Below are 27,694 nucleotides of genomic sequence, written 5' to 3' on the forward strand. Positions count from 1 at the left end.
AGGTGAAATGTCCCATAAATATCAATTAGGTCTAACTGGCCCATTGTATCATTTAAAGTTTATGTTTCCTTGCTAATTTTATGTTTGGTTGATCTATCCTTAGGTGTGAGTGGGATATTGTCTCCCATTATTATTGTGTTACTGTTAATTTCCCCTTTCATACTTGTTAACATTTGCCTTACATATTGAGTTGCTCTTACGTTGGATGCATATATATTTATAATTGTTATGTCTTCTTGGATTGATCCTTTGATCATTATGTAGTGTCCTTCTTTTCATGGCCTTTATTTCAAAGGCTGTTTTATCTGATATGAGTATTGCTACTCCTGCTTTCTTTTGGTCTCCATTTGCATGAAATATCTTTTTCCAGCCCTTCCCTTTCAATCTGTATGTGTCCGTTGGTTTCAGGTGGGTCTCTTGTAGACAGCATATATAGGGGTTTTGTTTTTGTATCCATTCAGCCAGTCTTTGTCTTTTGGTTGGGGCATTAAAGCCATTTACATTAAAGGTAATTATTGATAAGTAGATCCCATTGCCATTTACTTTGTTGTTTTGGGTTTGAGTTTATAAACCTTTTCTGTGTTTTCTGTCTAGAGAAGGTCCTTTAGCATTTGTTGAAGAGCTGGTTTGGTGGTGCTGAATTCTCTCAGCTTTTGCTTGTCTGTAAAGCTTTTGATTTCTCCTTTATATTTGAATGAGATCCTTGCTGGGTATAGTAATCTGGGTCGTAGGTTTTGCTCTTTCATCACTTTAAATATGTCCTGCCATTCCCTTATGGCCTGAAGACTTTCTATTGAGAGGTCAGCTGTTATCCTTATGGGATCCCCTTGTGAGTTATTGTGCTCTTCCTTTGCTGCTTTTAATATTTGCTCTTTCTGTTTGATCTTTGTTAGTTTGATTAATGTATGTCTTGGGGTGTTTCACCTTGGGTTTATCCTTTTTGGGACTCTATGGGTTTCTTGAACTTAGGTGGCTATTTCCTTCACCATTTTAGGGACATTTTCAACTATTATCTCCTCAAGTATTTTCTCATACCCTTTCTTTTTGTCTATTTCTTCTGGGACTCCTATGGTTCGAATATTGGGGCATTTAATATTGTCCCAGAGGTCTCTGAGGTTGTCCTCACTTCTTTTAATTCTTTTTTCTTTTTTCCTCTCTCCTTCATTTATTTCCAACATTGTATCTTCCACCTCACTTATCCTATCTTCTGCCTCCGTTATTCTACTGTTAGTTCCCTCCAGACTGCTTTTGATCTCAGTTACTGCATTATTCCTAATCAATCGACTCTTCTTTTATTTCTTCTAGGTCCTTGTTAAACATTTCTTGCATCTTCTCAATCCTTGTTTCTAGTCTATTTCTCTTTAACTCCATTTTCTTTTCAAGATTTTGCATCATCTTTACTATCATTATTCTGAATTATTTTTAAGGTAGACTCCCTGTCTTTTCTTTGGTTTGGTTTGGTGGGCATTTATCATGTTCCTTTACCTGCTGAATATTTCTCTGCCTTTTCATTTCGTTTAGATTGCTGTGTTTGTGGTGCCCTTTCTGTAGGCTGGAAGTGTGTGGTTCCTTTTTATTGTGGAGCCTGCTCCCTGTGGGTGGGGTTGAACCAATGGCTTGTCAAGGTTTCTTGGTTAGGGGAGCTTGTGTCTGTGTTCTGGTGGGTGGAGCTAGATCTCTTCTCTCTGAAGTGAAATGAAGTGTCCAGTAGTGAGTTTTGGAGTGTCTATGGGTTTGGTGTGACTTTGGGCAGCCTGTATATTAATGCTCAGGGCTATGTTCCTGCATTGTTGGAGAATTAGTGTGGTATGTCTTGCTCTGGAATTGTTGGCTCTTGGGTGGAGTTTGGTTTCAGTGTAGGTATGGAGGTTTTTGGGTGAGTTCTTGTCTATTAGTATTCCCTGGAGTCAGGAGTTCTCTGATGTTCTTAGTTTTGGATTTAAGCCTCCTGCCTCTGGCTTTCAGTCTTATTCTTACAGTAGCCTCAAGATGTCTCTATCCATACAGCACATGATAAAACTTCCTCGATCATAAAACATCTATGTTGATGGTGAAACAATTCTCTACAGTGAGGGACACCCAGAGAGATTCACAGAGTTACATGGAGAAGAGAAGAGGGAGGAAGGAGATAGAGGTGACCAGGAGGAGAAGAGGGGGAGTCAAATGGAGAGAGACCAGTCTAGCCAGTAAGCAGTTCCCTAAGTGTTCTCCATAGCCCAGAACACCCAGAGAGATTCACGGAGTTAAGTAGAGAAGAGAAGGGGAAGGGAGGAGATGGAGGTGACCTGGGGGAGAAAAGATAGAGTTAAAAGGGGAGAGAGCAATCAAGCCAGTAATCACACCCCTAAATGAAAGTGGGTACTGAAGATTAGATTCTTAAAGGTACAAAATTGATAACAAATACCAAAAAGCAAAGATTAAAAATCTAGAGTAGAGGTTAGATTCTCAAAAATACATATTAAAGATAACAAAACAAAACCAGTCATAAAAATTATAAAATATATATATATATATGAAACTTGCTTTAAAAATAGAGTCTATTTTTTTGCAAGGTAATTATAGTTTATAAGAATGAAAATTAAAGGAGTAATAATTTAAAAAATTAAAAAGTGATCATAGTAAAATATATATCTAGGGATTTCTTTGGAGCTGTTGTGAGCAGTGTGGGGTCAGTTCAGTTTCAGATAGTTCCTTGTTCCAGCTTGTACTTGTTCTCAAGTTCTATAGGCCCCCTCCAATGCTTAGTCAGTGTTAACTACAGGGTTTTAATCTGTTTTACCTGTCACTTCCAGAATGGTTCCCTCTTGCTTATTTTGGCTTCCTCTGTTTGCAAGTTTCTTCAGTGTCTAAATTCCATCCTGACACAAGGGTGCAAAGGTGGTCACTTGTTTAGGCTCACTTGTTCAGTTGTGTTATGGGGAAGGAGGGATACTGCAAACAAACATTGCTGGCATGTGTGGGGAGTGCTTGGTGTGTATGGACCACACTGGGTTTGCTCCAGCTCAAGGCAGTGTGTGCTTCCCAGGTCTAAATCGCTCAGGTTCTGGGGTACTCTGCAAGTGCACAGACTTTGTTGGGCATGCGTTTTGTGCCCTTCCCAGGTCTCAGCAGCTCAGGCAACCAGGTGCTTAGCGAGTGCACTGTCCCAGGTGGGCCGTGCATCTTAATCATCTCCCTGGTCTTGGCTGCTTGGTTTCCTGGGTGTGCCACGAGAGCATTATCTCAGGTGTGCTGTGTGTCTCCCTTGGGGAGCTGATCTCAGGCTGTGTCCCTCCTGGCAGATGTCAACTGTCCAGGATCCCAGGAAGACGTGGTTAGCAGCTGGGAACCTGCTCACAGTTTGGTGGAGGATGCCGGTCTCTGGGGCAAGATTGCAGCAGCCCCTTGCCTTCTGGTTCAGGCTGTCACATGCCTTTCTGCCTCCGGTGGGGGCTAGGGGCCTGTATGCAGCCGACTAGCTATCCTTTGGTATTCGCTCAATCCTTTGCTGTGTGAATGGGCCAGTCTTCACATTAGAGCCTTTTGCAGTAAAGTTCTCCTTTTTTTTCCTTTCTGGGGATCCCACAGTTTGGGTTGCTATCTCATGTTAGCTCCCTCAGATTGTCCTCAGGGCATTCATGCCCGGTCCTTAACCTAAGCACCAATTATGCAGCCCATGCCTCCCTGTCCAGCCCCTGCTTGCTGGTGGCAGATCCAAGTGTCTGGGCTACTTCTCTACTGGCAGTTGTGGTTAGGTGTGTATTCTGTGGGTTTTTTGTTTTTTTTTTCTTCTCCCTGTTATGTTGCCCTCTGAGACTCCAAAACTCCCCACGGACCTGCCTGTGAGAGAGTTTCTTACTGTTTGGAAATTTCTCCTTCACGCCACCTCCCCAGGATAGGTCTCCGTCCCTAACTCTTGTCTCACTTTTTGTCCTTTATATTTTGTCCTACCTCCTTTAGAAGAGAATGGGCTGCCTTTCTGGGTGCCTGGTGTCCTCCGCCAGCATTCAGAAGTTGTTTTGTGGAAGTTGTTCAGCATTCAGGTGATCTTTTGATGAATTTGTGGGGGAGCAAGTGGCCTCCCCGTCCTATTCCTCCGCCATCTTGGGTCCTCTCTCCCCTTCTGTTGTCTTTTTAAATGATTTTAAACACAGAAGGTCCTTTCTAATTGATGTAATTTGCATATTTACATTGTGTTAAAGTGTACAGTGTAAGGATTTAATATTTGCATATATTGTTAAAGAATTATCTGAATAAGTTTGGTTAACATCCATTACTACACGTAGTTACAGATAGTTTTGCTTGTGATGAGAGATTTTAAGATCTACGCTCTTGTGAAGTGAAGTTGCTCAGTCATGTCCGACTCTTTGAGACACCATGGACGGAGTAGCCTGCACCAGGCTACTCCATCCATGGGATTTTCTAGGCAAGAGTGCTGGAGTGGATTGCCATTTCCTTCTCCAGGGAATCTTCCTGACCCCAGGATTGAACCCAGGCCTCCCACATTGTAGACAGACTCTCTGCCGTCTGAGCCACCTATCAAACAGTATTGTTATCTCTGCAGAATTTCTAATCAATGCCCTTGTTAACTTCTTTTCTCAAGAAACATTAAATTTATCACTAAAATAATTTATAATTTTATTAACTTTAGTATTTACATAGCATAACATGTTTGTACTATTTATTAAAATATTTTCACATTTTCTTCTAGTTTTCTTCTAGTAATGTATTTTTCTTATTAGCTCATTAATGAAATTGAAGAGATGGGTGGAATGGCCAAAGCTGTAGCAGAGGGAATACCTAAGCTTCGAATTGAAGAATGTGCTGCGCGAAGACAAGCTAGAATAGATTCTGGTAAGACAAAGTAGAAAAGTGAAATGAAGTATTTAAAAACAAATATTAATTTATATTTGAAGATAGCACATAGAGTTAATAGAACAAAAGTTATGGATAAGTGAAACTTAGATAAAATGTTTCTCATGAATCTGTATGTATCTATCTCTGTGTTGTATTTTTGCATGCCTGGATACACATGGGAAAACATGTATAAAGTATATTTGGAGGCATTATAAAGCAGAGTTTGTAATTCTAGTTTATTGTTTATAAATTTTAAAGGTTTTTTGTTGTTGTTGTTGTTGTTGAAAAGTGGTTGGCTGTAAGGGAATTAAACTACTAGAAAAGCTCTTGCACATTTATCTTCTACCCTAATAAATCTTAGATGGTAGCTGCTACTACTGTCTTAATTTTGTAGTGTTAGAAGAGAGTTTATCAGAAGCTCTGGGAAAGTTTGAGAGAATAATAAAAGCCCTCCCTTACAGATATTCTGATATATACTTGTCTTTTCCCCTTCTACCCCTAATCCATATTGGTATTTGCTATTCTTTATTGATGTCTATTAAGAGTTAAAAATACTACTTAAAAATATCAAACTTATAAGAAAAGTATGTGGTGATCAGAGCATTACTGTTAGACAATTATTTGTGAATAGAATCTACATATTATTTTCCTCTGGGAAATTGACAGGTTCTGAAGTAATTGTTGGAGTAAATAAGTACCAGTTGGAAAAAGAAGAATCTGTGGATGTTTTGGCAATTGATAATACTTCCGTGCGTAATAAGCAGATTGAAAAACTTAAGAAGGTAATACCAGCTGTCGTATTTTGAGTGGTTTGTTTGGTATGCGGGGCACTGTCCAAGCCCTCAGATGTCCTGCTCTGTTGTTACAACCACCATGTGAGGTGTGTGTTATTTCCCAACATTTTAGAGATAAAGAAACTAAAGATAAGGGAGATTGAGAAACTTGATCAGGATAAATAATTAAGCAAGACTCAGATCTAAGTCTGTTGATATTAAACATTCACCTTTTTAATCATAATATCTGCCTCTGTAAAACTTGTATGTTCTTATTAAAAACTGCTCCATAATAATAATAAATCAATAATTTATTGATTTGAAGTAAGGCTTAGATGGTTATACAGCTCAAAGTTAAAAACAAGATTAAATTCAGAGTCCATATTTAAACCCAGGTCTTGTCACTGTAATTTATTTTTGTGTTCCTGATACTACTATGAAAGAATTATTTGCTTTCATTTTTTTAAAAAACATTCAAATATATTTGAATAGTGTTTCAGTAAGATATAATTTAGAAAGAAAGATATTTATTTTGATTGGAACTAGAGTACTGGTATAATTTTTTATTTCCAGTTTCTTACTGAGATGAACCAAAGTATACAAAGTACTAAAATAAAATAGATAAAACATATTAATTCTTATTGTTGTAACCTATATATTTCTATTATATGAAGCTACTTTGTCTCATAATCTCTGGCTTTAGTAATTACTGCTATTTCTAAGGCAGGAAAGTTGAAGTTCCTTGATTATTTTCTCTGTTTACTATCCTTGTGATTAAGATAGGACTTTCCTCCCCTCAGTTTAAGTATTCTTTTAATAATCTAATAGACTTTGTCCAGTTAGACTATATGCACAACATTCATCTTCCATTTGTTTTTCTATTAGAGTTAATGGCAGATGTTTAATGATATTATTTCTTTTTACACCCTCATTCAGGAGTTAATTGTTCCTCTCCCACATTTTGCCTTTTTTAAAAAGAGTTTTATTTAGGATGTAGAATTATATTTGCAGTGACTACAAAAGTCTCAATATTTATTATATTTGGAAAACTCCTTGTTTCCTCTCTTATAATTAAACTTTCTTAAACTTATAGCTTAAGGGCATGCAGTTAACATAAATGATAATATAACTTATTTTTAGATAAGAGTGAGAAATTCAGTAATGATAATGGATGTGGTTTGTTCTTTGCCTTTAATATAAATTTCCTAATCCCCCTCTGCTTATAAATATGATAAAATTTTAGTGGCATTTAAGCAGTATCATATTTTAGACTCATACAGAGGTGAAAACTTGTAAAAAGTTGAACTTTAGGTAGCTTTGTTTAGGTATGTATTTGGGTCCAGAGCTAATAAAGTATTATATAACTAATAAAGTATTATATAACTAATAAAGTATTATATAACTAAGATATTTCCAAGTTTGATCTCTTAAGTACTTGGGAGGGTCAGCACTATTATTTATTATTGCCTTGCTTATTTCTGAATGATCAGTGTTATATAGAATTTGGCATTACTTTCAGTTCAGTTCAGTTCAGTCACTCAGTCGTTTCTGACTCTTTGTGACCCCATGAATTGCAGCACGCCAGGCCTCCCTGTCCATCACCAACTCCCGGAGTTCACTCAGACTCATGTCCATCGAGTCAGTGATGCCATCCAGCCATCTCATCCTCTGTTGTCCCCTTCTCCTCCTGTCCCCAACCCCTCCCAGCCTCAGAGTCTTTTCCAATGAGTCAACTCTTCACATGAGGTGGCCAAAGTACTGGAGTTTCAGCTTCAGCATCATTCCTTCCAAAGAAATCCCAGGGCTGATCTTCAAAATGGACTGGTTGGATCTCCTTGCAGTCCAAGGGACTCTCAAGAGTCTTCAACATCACAGTTCAAAAGCATCAATTCTTCGGCGCTCAGCCTTCTTCACAATCCAACTCTCACATCCATACGTGACCACAGGAAAAACCATAGCCTTGACTAGACAGACCTTAGTCAGCAAAGTAATGTCTCTGCTTTTGAATATGCTGTCTAGGTTGGTCATAACTTTTCTTCTAAGGAGTAAGTGTCTTTTAATTTCATGGCTGCAATCACCATTTTTAGGAAGTTTTTAAATGTTGAGGGAGTGAATAAATGAACAAAATACCAAATGTAGGATATATGTTGTCTCTCTCTCTTTTTTTTTTCTTTTGCTTTTAAAGTTAGGATTTTGGAACAGTTTCCATACAAAACGTGTGTGTATATATATGTGTATCTATGTGTGTGTGTATTTATATATGTATGCATAATCTGATCTCTATTTTTATTTTCTAATCACACAAACTGTCCCTTTCCTTACCTGTTTCTGTAAGGTCAAATCCACTAGGGATCAGGCTTTGGCTGAACGGTGTCTCGATGCTCTGACTGCATGTGCTGCCAGTGGAGATGGGAATATTCTCGCTCTTGCTGTAGATGCAACTCGAGCAAGGTAAAGGATATGTAAGTTTGAAGTTTTCAAATTCTAAAAGTTGACCAGTTGAGCTTTTCAGAATCAGTCTTAAATAAGCGATTGATTCTATAAACCATGTGAACCTAAAAGAAAATAATTGGAAACCAAAATAAAATTGATTCTTTTTTTTTTTTTTTAAATATCTGTGCTTTAAAAACATTCATCCATTTTGCATGGAGTGTATTAATAGCTGTATTTCCCTATGGCTCAGGACATTTGAAGCTCTTGTAATGTCACTGATTTACGGGTTCAAATTTGATGTTCTTTCAAGTATAGGAAGACATTATTATGCTCACAGTAAGCAAACCTGCCTTTTGTCAAAGGTGGACAGTATCTCTTTCTTCCTGAGCTGTGTACTACGTAGACATCTTTGAAAAAATAGTCTAGAATAAAGGCAGTTAGTCCTTTGCCTTACAGAACATGCAGAAAAGCAAGTAACCCGCAAAATCTTTTCTCCCAATATATGATAATGTCACTAAAGAAATTGGTTTTGCTTTTATTGTTTATTGCTTAATATAATTAATATAATGAACTTTTAAGTTGTTTCAGCTGCTTAAGGGATAGAATGAATAGTATGTTACTTTTTTGTTTGTTTTCCAGTTTTAATTTCTTAAAAGAAATAAGATGACTTATCTGCTTAAAATCCTTCAGTGGTCTCCCATTTCTTTTAAATTAAAACCTAATCTTACTATGGCTTGTAAGACAGCTGAATGTAACTCTTGCCTACTTCTCTGACCTTGTCTTATCCTGCTTCCTTTGTTAATGTCCCCAATTTCCTTCTTTCTATTTTTAGCACATAAAATATGTTTTCCTACTTCTCAGAGTCATTGCATTTGGCATTTCCTTTTTTAAACACTTTTCTCTCTTAAGTTCCCTTGAGTTTCTCTTTCTCATCATTTCGATCTTAGTTCAAAAGCTGTATCTTCATGTCTTCAGCTGCTTTAAAACAGCTTTCCCAAGCACCTCATTCTGTTTTGCCTATTTTAATGTCTTCATAGTACTTATTACCATATGAAATTAATTTGTTTGTTAGTGTACTGTGTATACTCTGACTAGATGATATGCTCTGCAAGAGTAGGTTTTTTGGTTTGTTTGTTTTTTTGTTTTGGTTTTATTTATCACTATATCTCTAGCACTTACCAGTTCTTGCCCCATATTAGGTACTCAGTACATGTTGAATGAATTAATAAACAAAAATGTAATATGCTATTAATAAAAGATTTACTTTTTATCAAAAAAATCTTACTGGGAATATTGCTGTTTGCCCATTTATATTGCTAAGCAGTGAATTGCTCAGTAATCTTTAGATACTTGTCTTAGTAGTTTTTAGGTTATTCAGTCATTTTTCAGTCGACAAATGGTAAAAAGAGATCACATTGTATAAAGGCATCCAGAGTATTTTTTTTCATAATTATTCTGAGGAAAGATGCAGTCGTGAATACAGTAAAGAACATTCAGATTTAGGTTTTTGACAGCCTATTTTTGACAGAGGTAATAAAATATGTCTAAGTATATTGACTATTAAGATAAATATTATATCCAAAATAGTGATATTATCAGAACCTCCATTTAATATTTTAGATGTACGGTTGGAGAAATCACAGATGCCATGAAAAAGGTATTTGGTGAACATAAAGCTAATGATCGTATGGTGAGTGGAGCCTACCGCCAGGAATTTGGAGAAAGTAAAGAGATAGCATTTGCTATCAAAAGGTAATGTGTAAGATTTCTTAAACCAGAATGTCATCTTTTCTGTTAACACAATCCTTATGTATCTGCTATGGGCTTAATTTTCTCACATACAACTGGAAAATATTGATATTTGACTTAAACTTTCCTCCTTAATCTGTAGTTTCACTATAATAATATTTTGAACTTTGACCATAGTCCCCTTTAGGAGTTTCTCATTTAAAGCAAATGTTTGTTTAACTAATGTTGATATTGCTTCACATCCTCCAGGGACTTAGATTTCAATCTCCTTAAATGGTACACTTTTATATTAGCTTAAATTTTATTTACATTGTTTAATCACTCACACAATTATAAAATCTTTTTTTCCTATTTGAAAGTAAACATTTGGTTGCCATCTATGAATAAGTTAAAAGCAGTCATTACTGAACTGATAGTAAGTGACACTGATAGTAAGTGATAGTAAGTGAAATATGAATTAATATAAATTGATCATGTTTCTGTAGTGTGAGTAGTACCTTCCTGATGATTGGTTTTCTCAACCTCTGTAATAAATTTTCCACAATTATATCACTACTCATATATGAGATAAATATCAAAACAACCAAGGTGAAAGTCATCAAAATGGCACATGTTTTTTTCTTTTAACAAAAGCAAATTTGTTTCTCAGTGCTTTTTCATTTGGGGCGTACATTTATTGACTTAAGCAAGAAACTATTTTGATTATACATTATCATAAGATATCACATTGAGGCCACTTGGAGGAGTTCACACTTGTGAATGGTAAGTGAGATACGGACAGTCCAGAACAGCTAGTGAGTCAAGTATATATACAAATAATTCTGAAGGCATTTTTTAGTTAATATTTTACTATTTCTGCATATTGTACTATGGAGACTGTCTTAAGAAGTTGTAAAGTTGTTGTTTTCTCATCTTGCTTCACTGTGATGTTCTCAGTGTTACAGGCTTACAGTCTTTCAAATTTTCTTCCAGGGTAGGAGATGGTAAACATATTCAGGCTTTAATTGAGTTCTTGATGTAAAACAAAGATACTAATAAAATATGAATAAACAGATTAGGTGTTTTTATATAAATTTGAAAGATTTGCTGCAAGTAAATTATAGTTTTATATCTTAACTTTGGGCAATTATTATATAACTGTTATATTTTATTTTGTTTTATTTTTGGTATCTAATGCCTTTATTCTCATTTTTATTTGCTAGCCCCTTAAATATAACTCTTCTACAACATCATAATCTTGAAGGTCTGTGATGTTATTTCTTTACTGACTTCCTGTCCTGAAGGTTTATTTCTAGATTTATTTCACCTGCTAACACTAAACTGTCTTTTCTTTTTTTTTAGGACTCTTAAGCCTTAAAATATATTTTAAAATGTTCCTTAGGGTTGAGAAGTTCATGGAACGTGAAGGTCGCAGGCCTCGTCTTCTTGTGGCAAAAATGGGACAAGATGGACATGACAGAGGAGCAAAAGTTATTGCTACAGGATTTGCTGATCTTGGTTTTGATGTGGATATTGGTCCTCTTTTTCAGGTATTGAAAACTGTTGGGAGGAATTTCAAGTCCTGTTGTTATATGCTGCAGATAGGTCAACTGAAATGAAGACTAAAGAGTATTCATTGAATTTTTACTGGGAAAGAAGTACACCTTACTCAAGAGGCCCAGCCTTTATAGAGTCTCCCATTAGAGTTTTCCCATTTGGGATTTTAAGATATTGCTCAGAAAAGCTAGAGAAAATTCTTATGATAAAGAGTTAGCCCAGACTTCTGGGTATGTGTTCTTAAACTGTATTGGTAGATAAATATGTAAATGTGTTTAGAGTCTCATACGTTTAAGGTGAGTTTTATTAAGAATCTCAAATATATTTAAGATTAAATAAATTGTATACAATGTATTTAGTTTGCTTTCAGTCTTCTAAGTTGAATACTTTTCCATTCTACTTTCTTACTCACACTTTGCTATCCCTTTGCTTTAGTTTGTTTGCTTATTTTAAATAGTGATCAAATATAATGCAAATATTTAGTGGTTAGCTTTTGGGAAACATTTTTTTCATAAAATAAAAAGAATTTTAAAAAATTGTTCGAAAAATTAAAAAAAATTGGAACCTAAAGGAATCTTAGCAATAACTGAAAGTTAATTTGCCCATTAAATACCATCTCTAAAAGTTTAATATGTCTTTTAGTAGCATCAGCTTTGTTACCATAATTCTGCATCATTAAAAAAAATAGTTATCTGTGGCTGAAGGTACAATCATGTAGTACTCTGATGACTGATTTAATAAAAATAATCAATTTAATGTTTTTAAAATCGCAACATTTGATAATTTCCACTTTGACTTATATAAACATAAGGCATGGAACTGAATTATTCAACTGGAGTTTTAATCTAATAAATTTTGGTAGCATGGATGATATGAATAACAAATCATGCTTAAATTAAATGCCTTTAAGAAATCAATAGCAAGAATATGCACAATTTTAAACGGTTTTAATTTCATGTTAATATTTTTTGCAGACTCAAGGTTTTACCAATATGTTATATGACTTTCCTCAGGATCTTCTTAAATGTAGTTCCATTAATGACTATGAATCCTTTGTTTTTGCACTAAAATTATGAGTCTTAAAATCTTGCCAAACTCCAAGAAAATTCACAAATTTATAGTATTTTTTCTGCTTATAATTACGCAGTGGTTTCTCAGATGGCCTTATCCTTCCCAATTGTCTTGATTTACATTATATGTACCATTAGAGACGTGTAGGTACTATTTTTTAATATGAAATGATTTAAATTCATGTATATTATCTAAGCAGTGTCATGAACTCATAACAGAGGAGATATGATCTTTGTTAATTCATAATTGAATGTTTGAAAACATCCTTTATAATTTTATATCCCAGTAGTAAACTAACATTGGAGAAGGCAATGGCACCCCTCTCCAGCACTCTTGCCTGGAAAATCCCATGGATGGAGGAGCCTGGTAGGCTGCCGTCCATGGGGTCACGAAGAGTCAGACACAACTGAGCAACTTCCCTTTCACGTTTCACTTTCATGCATTGGAGAAGGAAATGGCAACCCACTCCAGTGTTCTTGCCTGGAGAATCCTGGGGACGGGGGAGCCTGGTGGGCTGCCGTCTATGGGGTCGCACAGAGTTGGACACGACTGAAGCGACTTAGCAGCAGCAGCAGTAAACTCAGATAATAAATGAGAGACATGGCCTCACCTGAATCATTCCTTCTCTGTTTATGCACTTCCCTGGATGCTATAGCCCCTTAACTACTTTCTACAGTTTTCCTGTTATTTTGCTCCATGAAGTGAAAGTGAGACTGTCAGTCGCTCAGATGTGTCTGACTCTTTTTGACCCCATGGACTGTAGCTTGCCTGGCTCCTCTGTCCATGGAATTCTCCAGGCAACAATACTAGAGTGAGTAGCCATTCCCTTCTCCAAGAGATCTTTCTGACCCAGGGATTGAATGTGCATCTCCTGCATTGCAGGCAGATTCTTTTACTCTCTGAGCCACCAGGGAAGCCCTATTTTGCGCCATGTATTACTGTTAATTTCATATTTCCATGGGAGAACAAGGTCCTAGTTCTTCGTAGTCCACACCATCTTCTGTCTTCTCATTCAATTTTTAATCCTAAAATTCACTTTTTTAATGTTGCATTTTAAATTCAGTCTTTAATTCTTTAGATCCTATCACATGTTACCTCTCAGTTAATGTTGGTAATGAAAACAACAGATGTATTTTTTAAAAAATTATAATGAAGAGATAATATATTTTGCCTATATCTCCCCTTTATCTTAAAGATTTTGCAGGGAACTTCATCTTGATATAACTTAATTGATAAATGCTAGAGCTAGAAGCAGACATAGCACTGGTGTTTATTACAACAGTTGGATGAGATGGTATTTGAGAATGGTAAAATATTAAGTTACATTCACATCAAGATTTTTAATGAGGACAATTTTGGAATGTCCACTGAAGTAGTTGTAACACTTTAGAAACACTTTTTGGGATTAATAATGATTTGCGTCTTTAATTTATAACTGTTCAGACTCCCCGGGAGGTGGCCCAGCAGGCTGTGGATGCAGATGTGCACACTGTGGGTGTGAGCACTCTGGCTGCTGGGCACAAGACCCTCGTTCCTGAGCTCATCAAGGAACTCAACGCCCTTGGACGGCCAGATATTCTTGTCATGTGTGGGGGAGTGATACCGCCACAGGTATTTTCATCTCCTACATTTTCTAGTACTGTACTGGGACTGCTGAGTAACAGTAGTTTGTATGTAATTATTTAATTTACTGTATATTTTCTCTAAAAATGTGTTGCAGAGTTAGAGCCAAATTAGAACCAAATTATTTCTTAGTGCTTCTACTAAGTAAATTCTACAAAAGTGGTCAATGTTGTTTTCTCTTTAGACTGTATTGTAATTCAGTATGCATGCATGCATGCTAAGTTGCTTCAGTTGTGTCCAACTCTTTGCGACCCCATGGACTGTAGTCCGTCCTCTGTCTATGGGATTCTCTAGGCAAGAACACTGGAGTGGTTGCCATTACCTCCTTCAGGGAATCTTTCCGACCTAGGTATTGAACCTGTGTCTTAGGTCTACCTGCGTTGGCAGGCGTGTTCTTCACCACTAGCATCACCTGGGAAGCCCTCAGTATGCATAATTTAATACTATATAACGCTTCTATGAGAGAGTTGCCTCCCTAAAATTAGTCACCTAGAGATCTGTCTTTGTCATATTCAGTAAGCACTGATGGAAAAGGAACAGGCTGAAAGTAATACAGTCTCACAACTAGAATAGAGAAGAATGGTGAACACACAGTGAGGATATCAGCCCTCCCCAGGGAAAGAGTGAACACCCCTCATCCTGGCAGTGGAGTCAGTCCTTTAGTTGCTCAGTCCTCTCAGCACTTGCTTCTGTTGTTTCAGAGTTGCTACCTTGTTCATTTCCTCCATATCCCCATCCCTGAATGCTGCCCTAACTTAGCACTGTATCAGTTACATGGTCCTATAAAACCCCCATTTTCATGAAGCTAATTCAATTGGGATATAGTTTTCTGAGAGCCCAAAACACCTAATTCAGACATAAATGGAATCAGCCTGTCCTGAAAATTATGGCTGAATGGAGAATATGTGGATTCTAGAACAAGAATGTGGATCCTCTTAGGAAAAGATAAATGGATGCTAGATAACAGTAATATTAATTAATTTATTAAGGAGACAGGGACGCTGTCTGTATGTGACCTTGTGCTGTGTGTGCTTAGTTGCTTAGTCATGTCCGACTCTTTGTGACCCTATGGACTGTAGCCCACCAGACTCCTCTGTCCATGGGGGTTCTCCAGGCAAGAATACTGGAGTGAGTTGTCATGCCCTCCTTCCCAGGATCTTCCCAACCCAGGGATCAAACCCAGGTCTCCCGCATTGCAGGTAGATTTCTTCACCATCTGAGTCACCAGGGAAGCCTGTGAATACTGGAGTGGGTAGCCTATCCCTTTTCCAGGGAATGTTCCCGACCCAATATATGACCTTACCAATCAGTTAAAATAGTTAAGGTATAACCTGGGTCTATTTCCAATCCAGTTTTTAATAATATCAAATTGTGTTTTTACTGAGAATGTAAAAAATATTGAGTTACAAGAACTGTATATGAGATTGCTCCTGAGTAAATGACCGTATGTAGTACAAAGACCCCCACCACTATATAGCAGGAATCTGTCAGTGAAATGTGACCTTGTGCCCATGTTTTCAGTTTTTCTCCTTCTGTTACAACTCAGAATATAAAATAATGAATGTGTACACTACTTATGAAATGAGAAGATACATATGTATGAGCTTGTGAGGTTGGTTATAATGGACTGGCAACCAAGTTGTATATTACTTCTTTCTAACAATGCAATGCTTAATGTGGTATAGTCAACACAAAAGTGGTTTTGTTCCCTGGTGGCTCAGATGGTAAAGAATCTGCCTGCAGTGCAGGAGACCCAGGTTTAGTCCCTGGGTGGGGAAGATCCCCTGGAAAATAGAATGCCTATCCACTCTAGTATTTCTGGAGAAGAGAATGCCTACCCACTCTAGTATTCTTGGCTGGAGAATTCCATGGACAGACGAGCCTGGTGGGCACAGTCCATGGGGTCACAGAGTCAGATATGACTGAGTGACTATTTAATTTTTATTTATTAGTCAACACAAAACTATTTTTATTAGCACCTTTGCCTCTTATTTTGATAAGTATAGTTTATTATTTGAGAATATAAAGGGCTTTAATTCTTTATTACTGTCTGACTATGGAACACTTCTATCTGTATTGCAGTTTTAGAGCCCATAATATTAATACCTAAGCTCTTAGGCATGATATTAAAATGTAAGACTCAAAATAATTAGGCAGTACAAGGTAGTGGCATTGAAATACAAACTGATGCCAGCCTGGATGGTAGGGGGTTTGGGAGAGAATGGATATATGTATATGCATGGCTGAATCCCTTTGCTCTTCATCTGAAACTACCACAACATTCCTAATTGGTTATACCCCAATACAAAATGTTTTTGGTGTTAAAAAAAAAAAATTGAGAAGAAATGCAGGCCTGTAATACAAGGGGCTGACATTTTCAAGCTGTATATATCATAGAAGTCTCTGGATATTTAAATTACCTAGAACATCTGTGGAGAAGGCAATGGTACCCCACTCCAGTACTCTTGCCTGGAAAATCCCATGGACAGAAGAGCCTGGTAGGCTGCAGTCCATGGGGTCGCTAAGAGTCGGGCATGACTGAGCGACTTCCCTTTCACTTTTCACTTTCATGCATTAGAGAAGGAAATGGCAACCCACTCCAGTATTCTTGACTGGAGAATCCCATGGACAGAGGAGCCTAGTGGGCTGCCGTCTATGGGGTCACACAGAGTTGGACACAACTGAAGTGACTTAGCAGCAGCAGCAGCAGAACATCTGTAGGTGTTTGCCGTGCTTTTTCCTCTTGAGTTTAAAGACAAAGGATCATTTTTTATAATGACACATTTGTGTGTTAATATTGGCATCTTTTTTTAATATAATGATATCAGTTAACACCCATGCATTTTTCTCATTACTTGTTTTCAGTAAATATATAAAATGTTATTATTCAGCTGAAAGTCTCTTAGCTTTTAAATTAGAGAGCACTAATGTATGGCTGTTAATCAAAATGATTTAACCATTGCCATTGTGGAGCTTATAGCAATAAGACATGTAAAGTCCCACTGCAGAATTATGGTATTATAAGAATATTACAAGGAAATAACAGAGACAGAAAAGAAGTAGTTGGGGGATAATTAGCATGACCATGTGATTTATCATCTCATGATCAATTTTGAGAATGAAAAATGGATACTACTAAAAAGGGTGTTGCAAAAACAAACAATTCAGTTAAGAACTGGGCAGAGGATCTGAATAGACATTTTTTCAAAGAAGACAAATGGTCAACAGGTACATGAAAAGATGCTCAACATTACCCATTAATAAGGATGTGCAAATCAAAACCACAATGAGATATCACCTCATATCTGTTAGAATAGCTGTCATCAAAAAGACAAGAAATAACAGGTGTTGTCGAGGATATGTAGAAAAGGGAGCTTTCATGCACTGTTGGTGGGAATGTAAATTGCTGCAGCCACTATGGTGAACAGTACAGAGATTTTTCAAAAAGTTAAAAATAGAGCTACATATGATCCAGCAATCCTAATGCTGGATATTTATCTGAAGAAAACAAAAACACTAGCTTGATATATGTTCACCCCCTCCCATGTTCATAGCAGCATTATTTACAGTAGCCAAGACATGGAAATAACCTAAATGTCCATCAGTGGGTGAATGAATAAAGGAAATGTGACACACACACATACACAGAGGAATATTATTCAGCCATAAAAAAATTTTTGCCATTTATGACAACATGGGTGGACCTTGAGGGCTTTATACTAAGTGAAATAAGTCAGACAGAGAAATACAAATAGGGCATGATCTTACTTATATGTGAAAGAACAGATTGGTGGTTGCTAGAAGCAGCGGGTAGAGGGTGGGTGAAACGAGCAAAGGGAGCCGAAAGGTACAGACTTTCAGTTATAAAATAAATAAGTTCTGGGAATATATGTACAGTGTGGTGACCATGGGTAATAGTACTGTACTGCATATTTGAAAGTTACTAAGAGTAGTATGTAACTAAGTAACTAGGTAGTAACTTAGAGACCAAGGACTAAGGACATTGTTGTTGTTTGGTTGCTAGGTAATGTCTGATTCTTTTGCAACCCCTTGACTGTAGACTTCCAGGCTCCTCCGTCCATGAGATTTCTCAGGCAGGAATACTGGAGTGGGTTGCCATTTCCTCTTCCAGGAGATCTTCCCAACCCAGGGACTGAACCCACGTCTCCTGCATTGGCAGAGGGATTCTTTACCACTGAGCCACCAGGGAAACCCTCAAGGACATAGTACTAAGAAACTAAGAGAGTTACCAAGAGCTCACAGTGTTGCACAGTTTTCAGGATATCTTAAAAGTTCTAAACTCATATGTGAACGTGAACGTGAAGTCGCTCAGTCGTGTCCAACTCTTTGCGACCCCATGGACTGTAGCCTACCAGGCTCCTCTGTCCATGGGATTTTCCAGGCAATAGTACTGGAGTAGATTGCCATTTCCTTCTCCAAGAAATCTTCACAACCCAGGGATCAAACCCGAGTCTCCCACATCGTAGACAGACGCTTTACTGTCTGCAATCTCAGCCAAAAGGCCGAGAAGCAAAAGTCATATGTGCACACACAAAATTTTTTTACTTACTTATGGTAATAGATGTTAACTAGATCTACCATGGTGATCATCTTACAGTGTATACACATATTGAATCATTAGGTTATATACCTGAAACTAATGTCAATTAAAGCTAAAAAAAAAAAAAAAAAAAAAAAAAAAACCTCATGGAAAAAAAGGTGTTGCAATAGAAAGCACAAGCCAGGATGTCCTGGAAATATGATCACTCTAGTGAATGGAAAAGACCCTGATGCTGGGAGGGATTGGGGGCAGGAGGAGAAGGGGATGACAGAGGATGAGGTGGCTGGATGGCATCACCGCCTCGATGGACATGAGTTTGAGTAGACTCCGGGAGCTGGTGATGGACAGGGAGGCCTGGCGTGCTGCGATTCATGGGATCTCAAAGAGTTGGACATGACCGAGTGACTGAACTGAACTGACTGACTGAGTGAATGAGGATTAGAGCTTTAAAGCATCTCCTAAACTTGATATTATAGCTCCAAATACTCTAATGTTAAAACAGTCTAAAGCCTGGAACAGTATTTGTGCCCTGGGAATCTTTTCACTTAAACTTTCTTTAAAACAAACTAATAAATAGCAGCAACAACAACAGAGAATTTTTTTCAAATGAGTTAACATGAATTTGAACAAACTCTAGGAGATAGTGAAGGATAGGGAAGCCTGACGTGCTGCAGCCCATGGGGTCACAAAGAGTTGGACACAGCTGAGTGAACAACAACAACAATTTTCATTTATAGAAAATCTAATTCCAGCATGAAGCCAAATTCAAAGTACTGCCATTCACTAGCGGCAGGCAAAGCACCTTGAAGGAAATAAATAGCCTTGTAAATCTGAACCTATAATGTGATACTAAATTTAACACAAATAATGGCAAATAGTAAAAATTTAGGTAAGGTAATATGGTGTAGGGTCCAGAAGTTCTCAGCTGGTGGACCATACAGCTTCCCACCAAAAACAATACACTAAGGCATTTGGAAAATTGGCAGAATGTCTTTTATTCTTTTAATATCTTGGAGTGTAAAGGTTAGGGTTAGGGCAGCTCCAGTCATAGAGGATTTTTTTCAGCCTCAAATGCCAGTAGTGTATCAGATGAGAAAGTTTGCGGCACTGAGGATAAAGAAGAAGGGACAGCATTCATTGTCCTTTTGTTTCACTTTCTTGAAATATAAATTTGTCTCTTCTATTAATAAAATAAATTCTTTCAACAGGATTATGAATTTCTGTTTGAAGTTGGTGTTTCCAGTGTGTTTGGTCCTGGGACTCGAATTCCAAAAGCTGCCGTTCAAGTGCTTGATGATATTGAAAAGTGTTTGGAAAAGAAGCAACAGTCTGTATAACTTTCTGTTTTGGGGTTAGCTTTTTTCTAATCTATTCATTCAGTAGTGATCAAAGAGGCCATGTCTTCAAATTATTCAGCACCTAATATGTGCTTTCCTCAAAGCTTTACGTTAAAATACCTGACTTATGAGAATGCTGTCATGCTATGTGTGTGTGTATAGTTTCACTTTAATTTTAATTTTAAAAATTAAAATTATCCTTAAAAACTCTCTAGAATACATGCTGAGTACTTTGTCAGAAACTGGAGAGAAAGGTATTATTTTTAACAATTGTGATATTTCTTTGAAATATTTCTTATAAATCTGCTTACTTTCTATTTTAAGAATTAAACAATACCTAAAGCAATCTGACTAAGCCTGTTCTTTCAGTTTAGTACAGTTTAGTTGCTCAGTCGTGTCTGACTCTTTGCGACACCGTGAACCCGCATGCAACATGCCAGGCCTCCCTGTCCATCACCAACTCCTGGAGTCCACCGAAACTCGTGTCCATTGAGTCGATGATGCCATCCAACCATCTTATCCTCTGTCGTCCCCTTCTCCCACCTTCAATCTTTCCCAGCATCAGGGTCTTTTCCAATGAGTCAGCTCTTCGCAGCAAGTGGCCAAAGTATTGGAGTTTCAACTTCAACATCAGTCCTTCCAGTGAACACCCAGGACTGATCTCCTTTAGGATGGACTGGTTGGATCTCCTTGCAGTCCAAGGGACTCTCAAGAGTCTTCTCCAGCACCACAGTTCAAAAACATCAATTCTTCAGGACCTAGCTTTCTTTATAGTCCAACTCTCACATCCATACATGACTACTGGAAAAACCATGGCCTTAACTAGTCCTATTCTTTAATTTAGTTTTAATTGACTTAAACACCAGAAGATATAATCCACAGGTAAATAAAATAATTATACCTATATTGGAAAAAATAGTAGGAATATTTATGAAAGGAATATATTGTGATTGTGGTCCTCAGCCAAATTCTACCAGAATTACTTTGATGCAAGTATTAAGTCACACCTGAAGTTGGAATGGGGAGGCAGGAAAGAAATGGCAGAAATTCTTCAAGTGACTTTGCTTTCATCTTAGACATGGACATGTGACCCTGTTATTTCTGGGCTTGGGTTAAGACCCAGGAGAGTGGATCTTCATGAGTAGTCCCTAAAATGAAAGTCCTTAGGCTCTTAGCATGGCTTAGAATGATGATATGAGCTAGGAGTGTAGAAGGGCCACTGTGTATGTATCTGAAAAGACAGTGATATGATTCAGTCTGAGTCTGAAGGCTTGAGAACCAAGGGAGCGCATGGTTTAAATCTCAGTCCAAGGGCCAGAGAAGATGCAATATCTCAGCTCAAATTAGTGAGATGGGAAAAAAGTGGTGAATTCCTTCTTTCTCTACCTTTTGTTTTTTTCAGGCCCTCAGCAGATTTCATGGTGCTAACTCACATTGGGGAGGGCAGTCTACGTTGCCAAGTCCACTAATTCAAATGCTAATCTTATCTAGAAACACACTCACAGACACATCTAGAAATAATGGTTAATCTGGGTACCCCATTGAGTTAACATGTAAAATTAACTATCACAGAGTCCTTTGACACTGCTGGTAGAGATGCACAATTATGCAGCTACTATGGAGGAGAAAATGGCAAATCACTTCAGTATTTTTGCCTGGAGAATCCCATGGACAGAGAAGCCTGTTGGGCCACAGTCCATGGGGTTGCTAAGAGTTAGACACAACTTAGCAACTAACCACCACCATCGAAGATGACAGTGCTCAAAAAAATTAAACAATTACCATATCACCCAGCAATTCTACTGGGTATATATCCAAAAAAATTCAGAGCAGGGACTCAAATAGATACTTGTACATTAATATGTGTATTAATGTTCATGGCAGCATTATTTACCATAGCCAAAGGGTGGAAGCAACCCAAGTGACCACTGACAGATGAATGAATAAGCAAAATGTAATAAACACATAGAATACTATTCAGCGCCCATGGATGGAGGAGCCTGGTGGGCTGCGGTCCATGGGTTCTCGAAGAGTCGGACACGACTGAATGACTTCACTTTCACTTTTCATTTTTATGCATTGGAGAAGAAAATGGCAACCTGCTCCAGTGTTCTTGCCTGGAGAATCCCAGGGACAGGGGAGCCTGGTGGGCTGCCGTCTATGGGGTCACACAGAGTCGGATATGACTGAAGTGATTTAGCAGCATTCAGCCTTAAAAAGGAAATTCTGACACATAACAGATGAATCTTGAAAACATTATGCTAAATACTTCAGTCACAAAAGGTCAAATATTGAATGATTTGTGTTCATGCATGCTAAATCACTTCAGTCATGTCCAAATCTTTGCGACTCTATGGACTATAGCCTGCCAGGCTCCCCTGTCTGTGGGATTCTCCAGGCAGGGATACTGGAGTGGGTTGCCATTCCCTCTTTCAAGGGATCTCCCGACCCAGGGATTGAACCTGTGTCTCTTTTATCTCCTGCATTGGCAGGCAGGCTCTTTACCACTAGCGCCACCTGGGAAGCCCAATTTCACTTACATGAGGTATACCTAGAATAGTCAAATATATAAAGCCAGAAAGTAGAATGGTGCTTGCTAGGGCCTGGAGAGAACAGGGAATGGGGAATTAATATTTAATGGGTATAGAGGTTCAGTTAGGGAAGATAAGTTCCAGAGATGAATTATGGTGATAACTGCACAATATAAATGTATTTAAAGCCACAGAAATATATGCTTAACAATGGTTAACATGGTAAACTTTATATTGGGTATGTGTGCTGCATGCTAAGTCGCTTCAGTCATGTCCAGCTCTTTGTGACCCCATGGACTGTAGCCCACCAGGCTCCTCTCTCCATGGGATTCTCCAGGCAGGAATACTGGAGTGGGTTGCCATGCCCTCCTTCAGGGGATCTTCCCAGCCCAGGGATCAAACCCACATTGACAGGTGGGATCTTTACCACTAGTGCCACCTGGAAAGTGCTTATGTGGTATGTTTTTACCACCATTAAAAATATTTAGGACAGCCCTGGCATATGGCATCTGTTTTATAAATGTTTGGGTTATTATTTTAAAAGGAATGAATGCTAAGGCATGAAACTGGGAAGGTAGGTAGGCAGGGGCTGATCTCATACAGAGGCTTGTACAGTTAAGGGATTCAGACTTTATCCTGAAGATAAAGATAATCATATAAGGATTTTTACCAGGGAAATAATCTGATGAGATTTGAGTTTTAGCATAGCAGCTGTGTGAAAGATGTCTTTTAATGGAGGCAAGACTGGAGATAAGAATTAAGAGACTGTTACAATAATATACCAGAGAAATTCTAAGTATCTAAGCTTATCTGCTTAGGTGCTGTTCAGAGATGGAAAAGATGGAGAGGCTATGATCTTATATTGGAATATTGAATTGACAGAATCTGACTTTTATCTAAAAAAAAGTAGGCTCTTGATCCTTAGGTATTTGCTGTGTGGAATCTGCTGTTCCATCACTCATTTTAGTTGTTCTTTTGTGAACTCTTTTTTAATGTGCAGTGATTTCACAACTGGATACACAGACCTAGTGTCAACATTAGGAAAAGGTTGAATTATAGGATTTGTTTTCTAATGATTATTTGGGTCAATATCAGAGCTTTAGGAGCTTTTCTTTCTTTGGAAGTGTGTTGGGCTTTAGAATGATGTCTAAATTCTTTCCCTGAAATTTAATGGAAATTTGTGTTATATAAATATTATAATAGTAATATCAGAAGTGGAGGAGAGGTTTGAAGAAGCATACTTTCTGAGCAAAACCTGCATGGAAGCAGGAGAGATAAAGTAACATGAAAAAAGGATGAATTCCCCTTCTAATTTCTGTTTCAGGGAGTTTTGTAATGGAGGTAGGGGGGAGGGTTGTTAACAGTTCTATATTCACAGACAAGATTATGTCAGATGTAACTGCCACCCTCCGCTAGTATTTGCAAATTCCTATTCACTTTATACTGTTAAGCAATCCTTTTTTAAAAACAGATCCTGGTGGCTGGTGGTTTAGCTGGTAAGTCATATCCGACTGCGATCCCATGAACTGTTGCCCACCAGACTCCTCTCCATGGGATTTCCCAGGCAAGAATACTGGAGTGGGTTGCCTTTTCATTCTCCAGAGAATTTTCCCAACCCAGGGACTGAACCCGTGTCTCCTGCATTGCAGGTGGATTCTTTACTGACTGAGCCACCAGGGAAGCCTACGTTAAGGCATAAATGTGCCAGCATAGACCATGTTTGTTCTACCAGAATTATTTTTATTTTAAATAAGGGGAAAAAACTTACCAAAGTGATGAATACCTAAATAAACTTGTTGCTATTTGATAGACACTCAGTAAAAATGATGATGATGATGAATGACAGCAACTAATGTTATTTCTACCAATCAATAAATCCTGACCCATTTCCAACAATTATGGATCATGCTTTAGACCATTTGACAAAGTTTGATTTTTATAACTAGCCTGAAGTTGAAAAATAATATATATATATACATTTGTTACTAAGATATTCTTGTCTAATTTGTGCTTATAAAAAGTTCTCAGCATTCAAAAGTATTTTCAGAGAAGATTATTTCAGTTTTCCTGATTAAATATTGTTTTCTGACTCTTGGATCCTCCTTTTATTTTATCAACTGTGCCTGTAGGTGTCTCCCTAAGTTCAGGATTATTCTGTTTCTCTGAAACAATATTTGAAATGATGCCCATTCTGGCAACCCATAGGTGCTATAAACACTCTCAGAAAATCTCTTTGACAATCTATTTAGGTACACCTAATGTCATCTTTGGTAATTGAGATCTGTGATAAAACTAAATGTTGGTGATCGTTCATGAACTGTGCTGCATTTGTGCTAACGTGATTCGTTCATTAGTAGAAGCTAGAATCTGACCTTGAATATGAGATTATTATTGAATTCTATTCAGTAAATCCATCCCTAATTCACACTAACTCATTTTAAGTTACTAATTCTTCATGACCTGTTTCCTCCCTCTGCATTCAAACCTCTTATTGTTATATTGACCTTCTCTTACTATTTACCATGAGATAGGAGAGTGATGATAATAACAGCATTCACACACAACAGAGTATACAAATTCCTTTAAAAAAGAGAAATGCAGACTTTAATAACTTCTCTCAGGATTATTCAAATATCCTTTTGATTCTGAGATCATGGACAAAATATCAATTTGGATAAATGCTGTGAATTTATGTAATATATGGTTCTATTGGTTGACTCTCAATTGTTAAGTTCTAATATGGTATTACTTTTAGAAAATAAAAACATGCAAGATTTTCTGTGAAATAATCAAGCACTAAAACAGCCTCGAGCTTGTAGTAGAGTAACAGTGATGATATTCTCGGATTTTCTGGTCTATCTTTACTTCAAACAGCCTGTCCTATTAGTCTCCTTTAGTTTTCTCATTCTCATTAGACCATATGGTCATCAGAGCAATGCTAGTGACAGTTTTCTGTCAGATTAAATGGTTACCTGGACAATAAATTTTGAAGGACACTAAGCAGATGGCTGTCTTTGCCTATAACATGTTCTTTGGTTCAAGGCACCAAGACCTCTAAAAATATTCTTCAAAATTGCCAATACATCTGATAAAAGCCTACTATTCATTTTATCGTGACTGCACCCCTCCTATTGTCTTGTGGCTTCTTCTTCGTCTTCGGATGTAGGGTATCTTTTTTGGTAGGTTCCAGCAAGTTTTTGTTGTTGTTGATGGTTGTTCAGCAGTTAGTTGTGATTTTGGTGTTTTTGTAAGGAGTCAGCTCACGTCTTTCTATTCTGCCATCTTGTGTTCAATCCTCAAAAGCCTAATATTCAGTTGAACATTATATTTGTTTCTGAAAGCATTGACTGAGAAGACCCCACTAATTCTGCATGGGTTGTGGCACTGCCCAACTCCAGGGAGAGGCTTCTACTTTGTAGCCTAGAGTTTTCATAGCCCTGCGTACTTGGTATTGCTGCTTTCCACCTTGAAGGGGTGATAATGGCAGAGCCCATGTCAAATGTTTGTCTTAAGGATTAAATGGGAAAATGCATGTAACGTGGTTTGAACTGTGCAGCTTACAGTGAAAGACCAATGAGTGTTTTTCTATAGTAATTATTATACTTTATGCTAGCCTCACTTCTAGCTCTTGGAAATAAAAATAATGTATACATATGACGTGGCTCTTCTCAAGGAGCTGGTAGCCAGTTTGCAGGAGACAAACTCAAAGGAAGATTGTAACTGCATGATGTCAAGGAGGTCTCACATCATTTGTCTGAGAACACAAAATTTCTGACTCTCATCAAAGTCACTATTCAGTTGGATAATTACTTTGTAGACCAAGAGAAGAAATAATCAACTAGTATGATTTCACAGATGCCACTCCCAAATACACTTTCTTGCATGCTTAGTAGTACTAAAAATGCTTATAAAAGTAGGCCACATCTTTAATTCTAGTTAGAACTGAGAATAACTGTAAATAACTCTGGGAGACATGTTGACAATTCATATTAGATGTTTTTACACACATGCATTTTGATCTGGGAGAGATTATAAACAAACTAAGAGAGTAAAATGAGAATTTGTGTGAGTAGTAGAATGCAGGGGCTGGACAGAGAAGAAGGGAAAATTGAGGCACATCCTTTTTTTTTTTCTTTTTTTTCAAATTCAGTCTCAGTTTCCACCAGAGAACAAACTCAGGCTTGGAGCAGTGAAAGCACGGTCTTAATCACTGGACCACCAGGTCCAATTCCCAAGCCACATTCTTGCAATTGGTTCCCCTAAACAATGGGAAACTGGCAAAAAAGTTTTTTGTTTTGTTTTTTCAGTTACCTGTGTATAACTTATGCTCTCATCCACTCTGCTATCCCACTATTCCCAATGGGTTTGCTGAGGCCAAATTTGATTCAAGAACCAGGAGACCCCAACATATATATGTCCAAAAGGACACTTTCCTAAAGAGAATGTCAACAAGAAATGTGTGCTCCATAGAGAACCAAGGATGGAAAGAAAATATGTATGCTAGAGAATGCTGTATGTACATCTCCTCTATATAGACACAGTTCCTCTGTCAAACTCTTTATTTGCATTAACTAGTTTATTTGTAACATGTATGTGGTCGTACATGTGTGTGTGTGTGTGCGCACACAAAGTGAAAAAAACCTCTTTTACTTCTTATCTTTGCTGAGGGTCCACTAAATGGTATTGAAGACTTACGTGCAGGTGATGTGGAAGCAAACTAACTTTGGGTACTGATGGGTATAAAGTTTTCTATTTAAAAATTTTAAAAAAAATTCAGTAGTACACATTTATTGAGCAGCTGGGTGTGCCTGCAGCCTCTTCAGGGTCCCTGGGAAATGGATGATGATGAGAGAACAGAATCTAAGCTCCCTTGGCCTGTGTGTCCCGGGACGTTAGGTCAGGGCCATTTGGGTCCCCGCTGGGCCCTTAAGTAGGGCTCTCCAAGTGGTTCTAGAAAAAACACGGGATTCGAAGTGCCACACCCCGCCAGGTGGAAACAGACCCGGCGTGGCCAAGGCGTCTCAGGGCTTCCGGGATCCCCACCTGCGGCGCAGGAGGCCTGGTGGAGACTAAAACAGGCTGTACCCATGTCCTGGTGTTCTCCCCGGGGCCATCGCAGCTCAAAAGACTGATTGAGCAGAGTGAGCCGGGTTGGGGTCCCTGCCACTAGCCCCGAAGCTCTCTCACCCCGCCCCTGCGCCTTCCACGCTTTTGGCTCCGACTTCTGGCACCTTCCATATTCCA

General features: G+C 37.9%; 1 protein-coding gene across 3 annotated transcripts in view; it reads left to right on the forward strand.

Annotated features, from left to right (window-relative positions):
- MMUT (methylmalonyl-CoA mutase) overlaps positions 1-20,221 on the forward strand; it is a 41,970-nt gene extending 21,749 nt beyond the window's left edge. For 2 of the 3 annotated variants that reach the window (XM_052648531.1, XM_052648532.1), the window contains exons 7-13: positions 4,722-4,833; positions 5,503-5,618; positions 7,945-8,060; positions 9,663-9,794; positions 11,173-11,320; positions 13,842-14,009; positions 19,791-20,221. In XM_052648531.1, the coding sequence (XP_052504491.1) occupies positions 4,722-4,833; positions 5,503-5,618; positions 7,945-8,060; positions 9,663-9,794; positions 11,173-11,320; positions 13,842-14,009; positions 19,791-19,919 (921 nt within the window). In that variant the 3' untranslated portion in view covers positions 19,920-20,221. The remainder of the gene's footprint in view (positions 1-4,721; positions 4,834-5,502; positions 5,619-7,944; positions 8,061-9,662; positions 9,795-11,172; positions 11,321-13,841; positions 14,010-19,790) is intronic. The other variant, XM_052648533.1, reaches the window with a different exon arrangement.
- The last annotated feature ends 7,473 nt before the right edge of the window (positions 20,222-27,694 follow it).

Source organism: Budorcas taxicolor, chromosome 11 (genome assembly GCF_023091745.1).
Source record: "Budorcas taxicolor isolate Tak-1 chromosome 11, Takin1.1, whole genome shotgun sequence".
Taxonomy (NCBI): Eukaryota; Metazoa; Chordata; class Mammalia; order Artiodactyla; family Bovidae; genus Budorcas; species Budorcas taxicolor.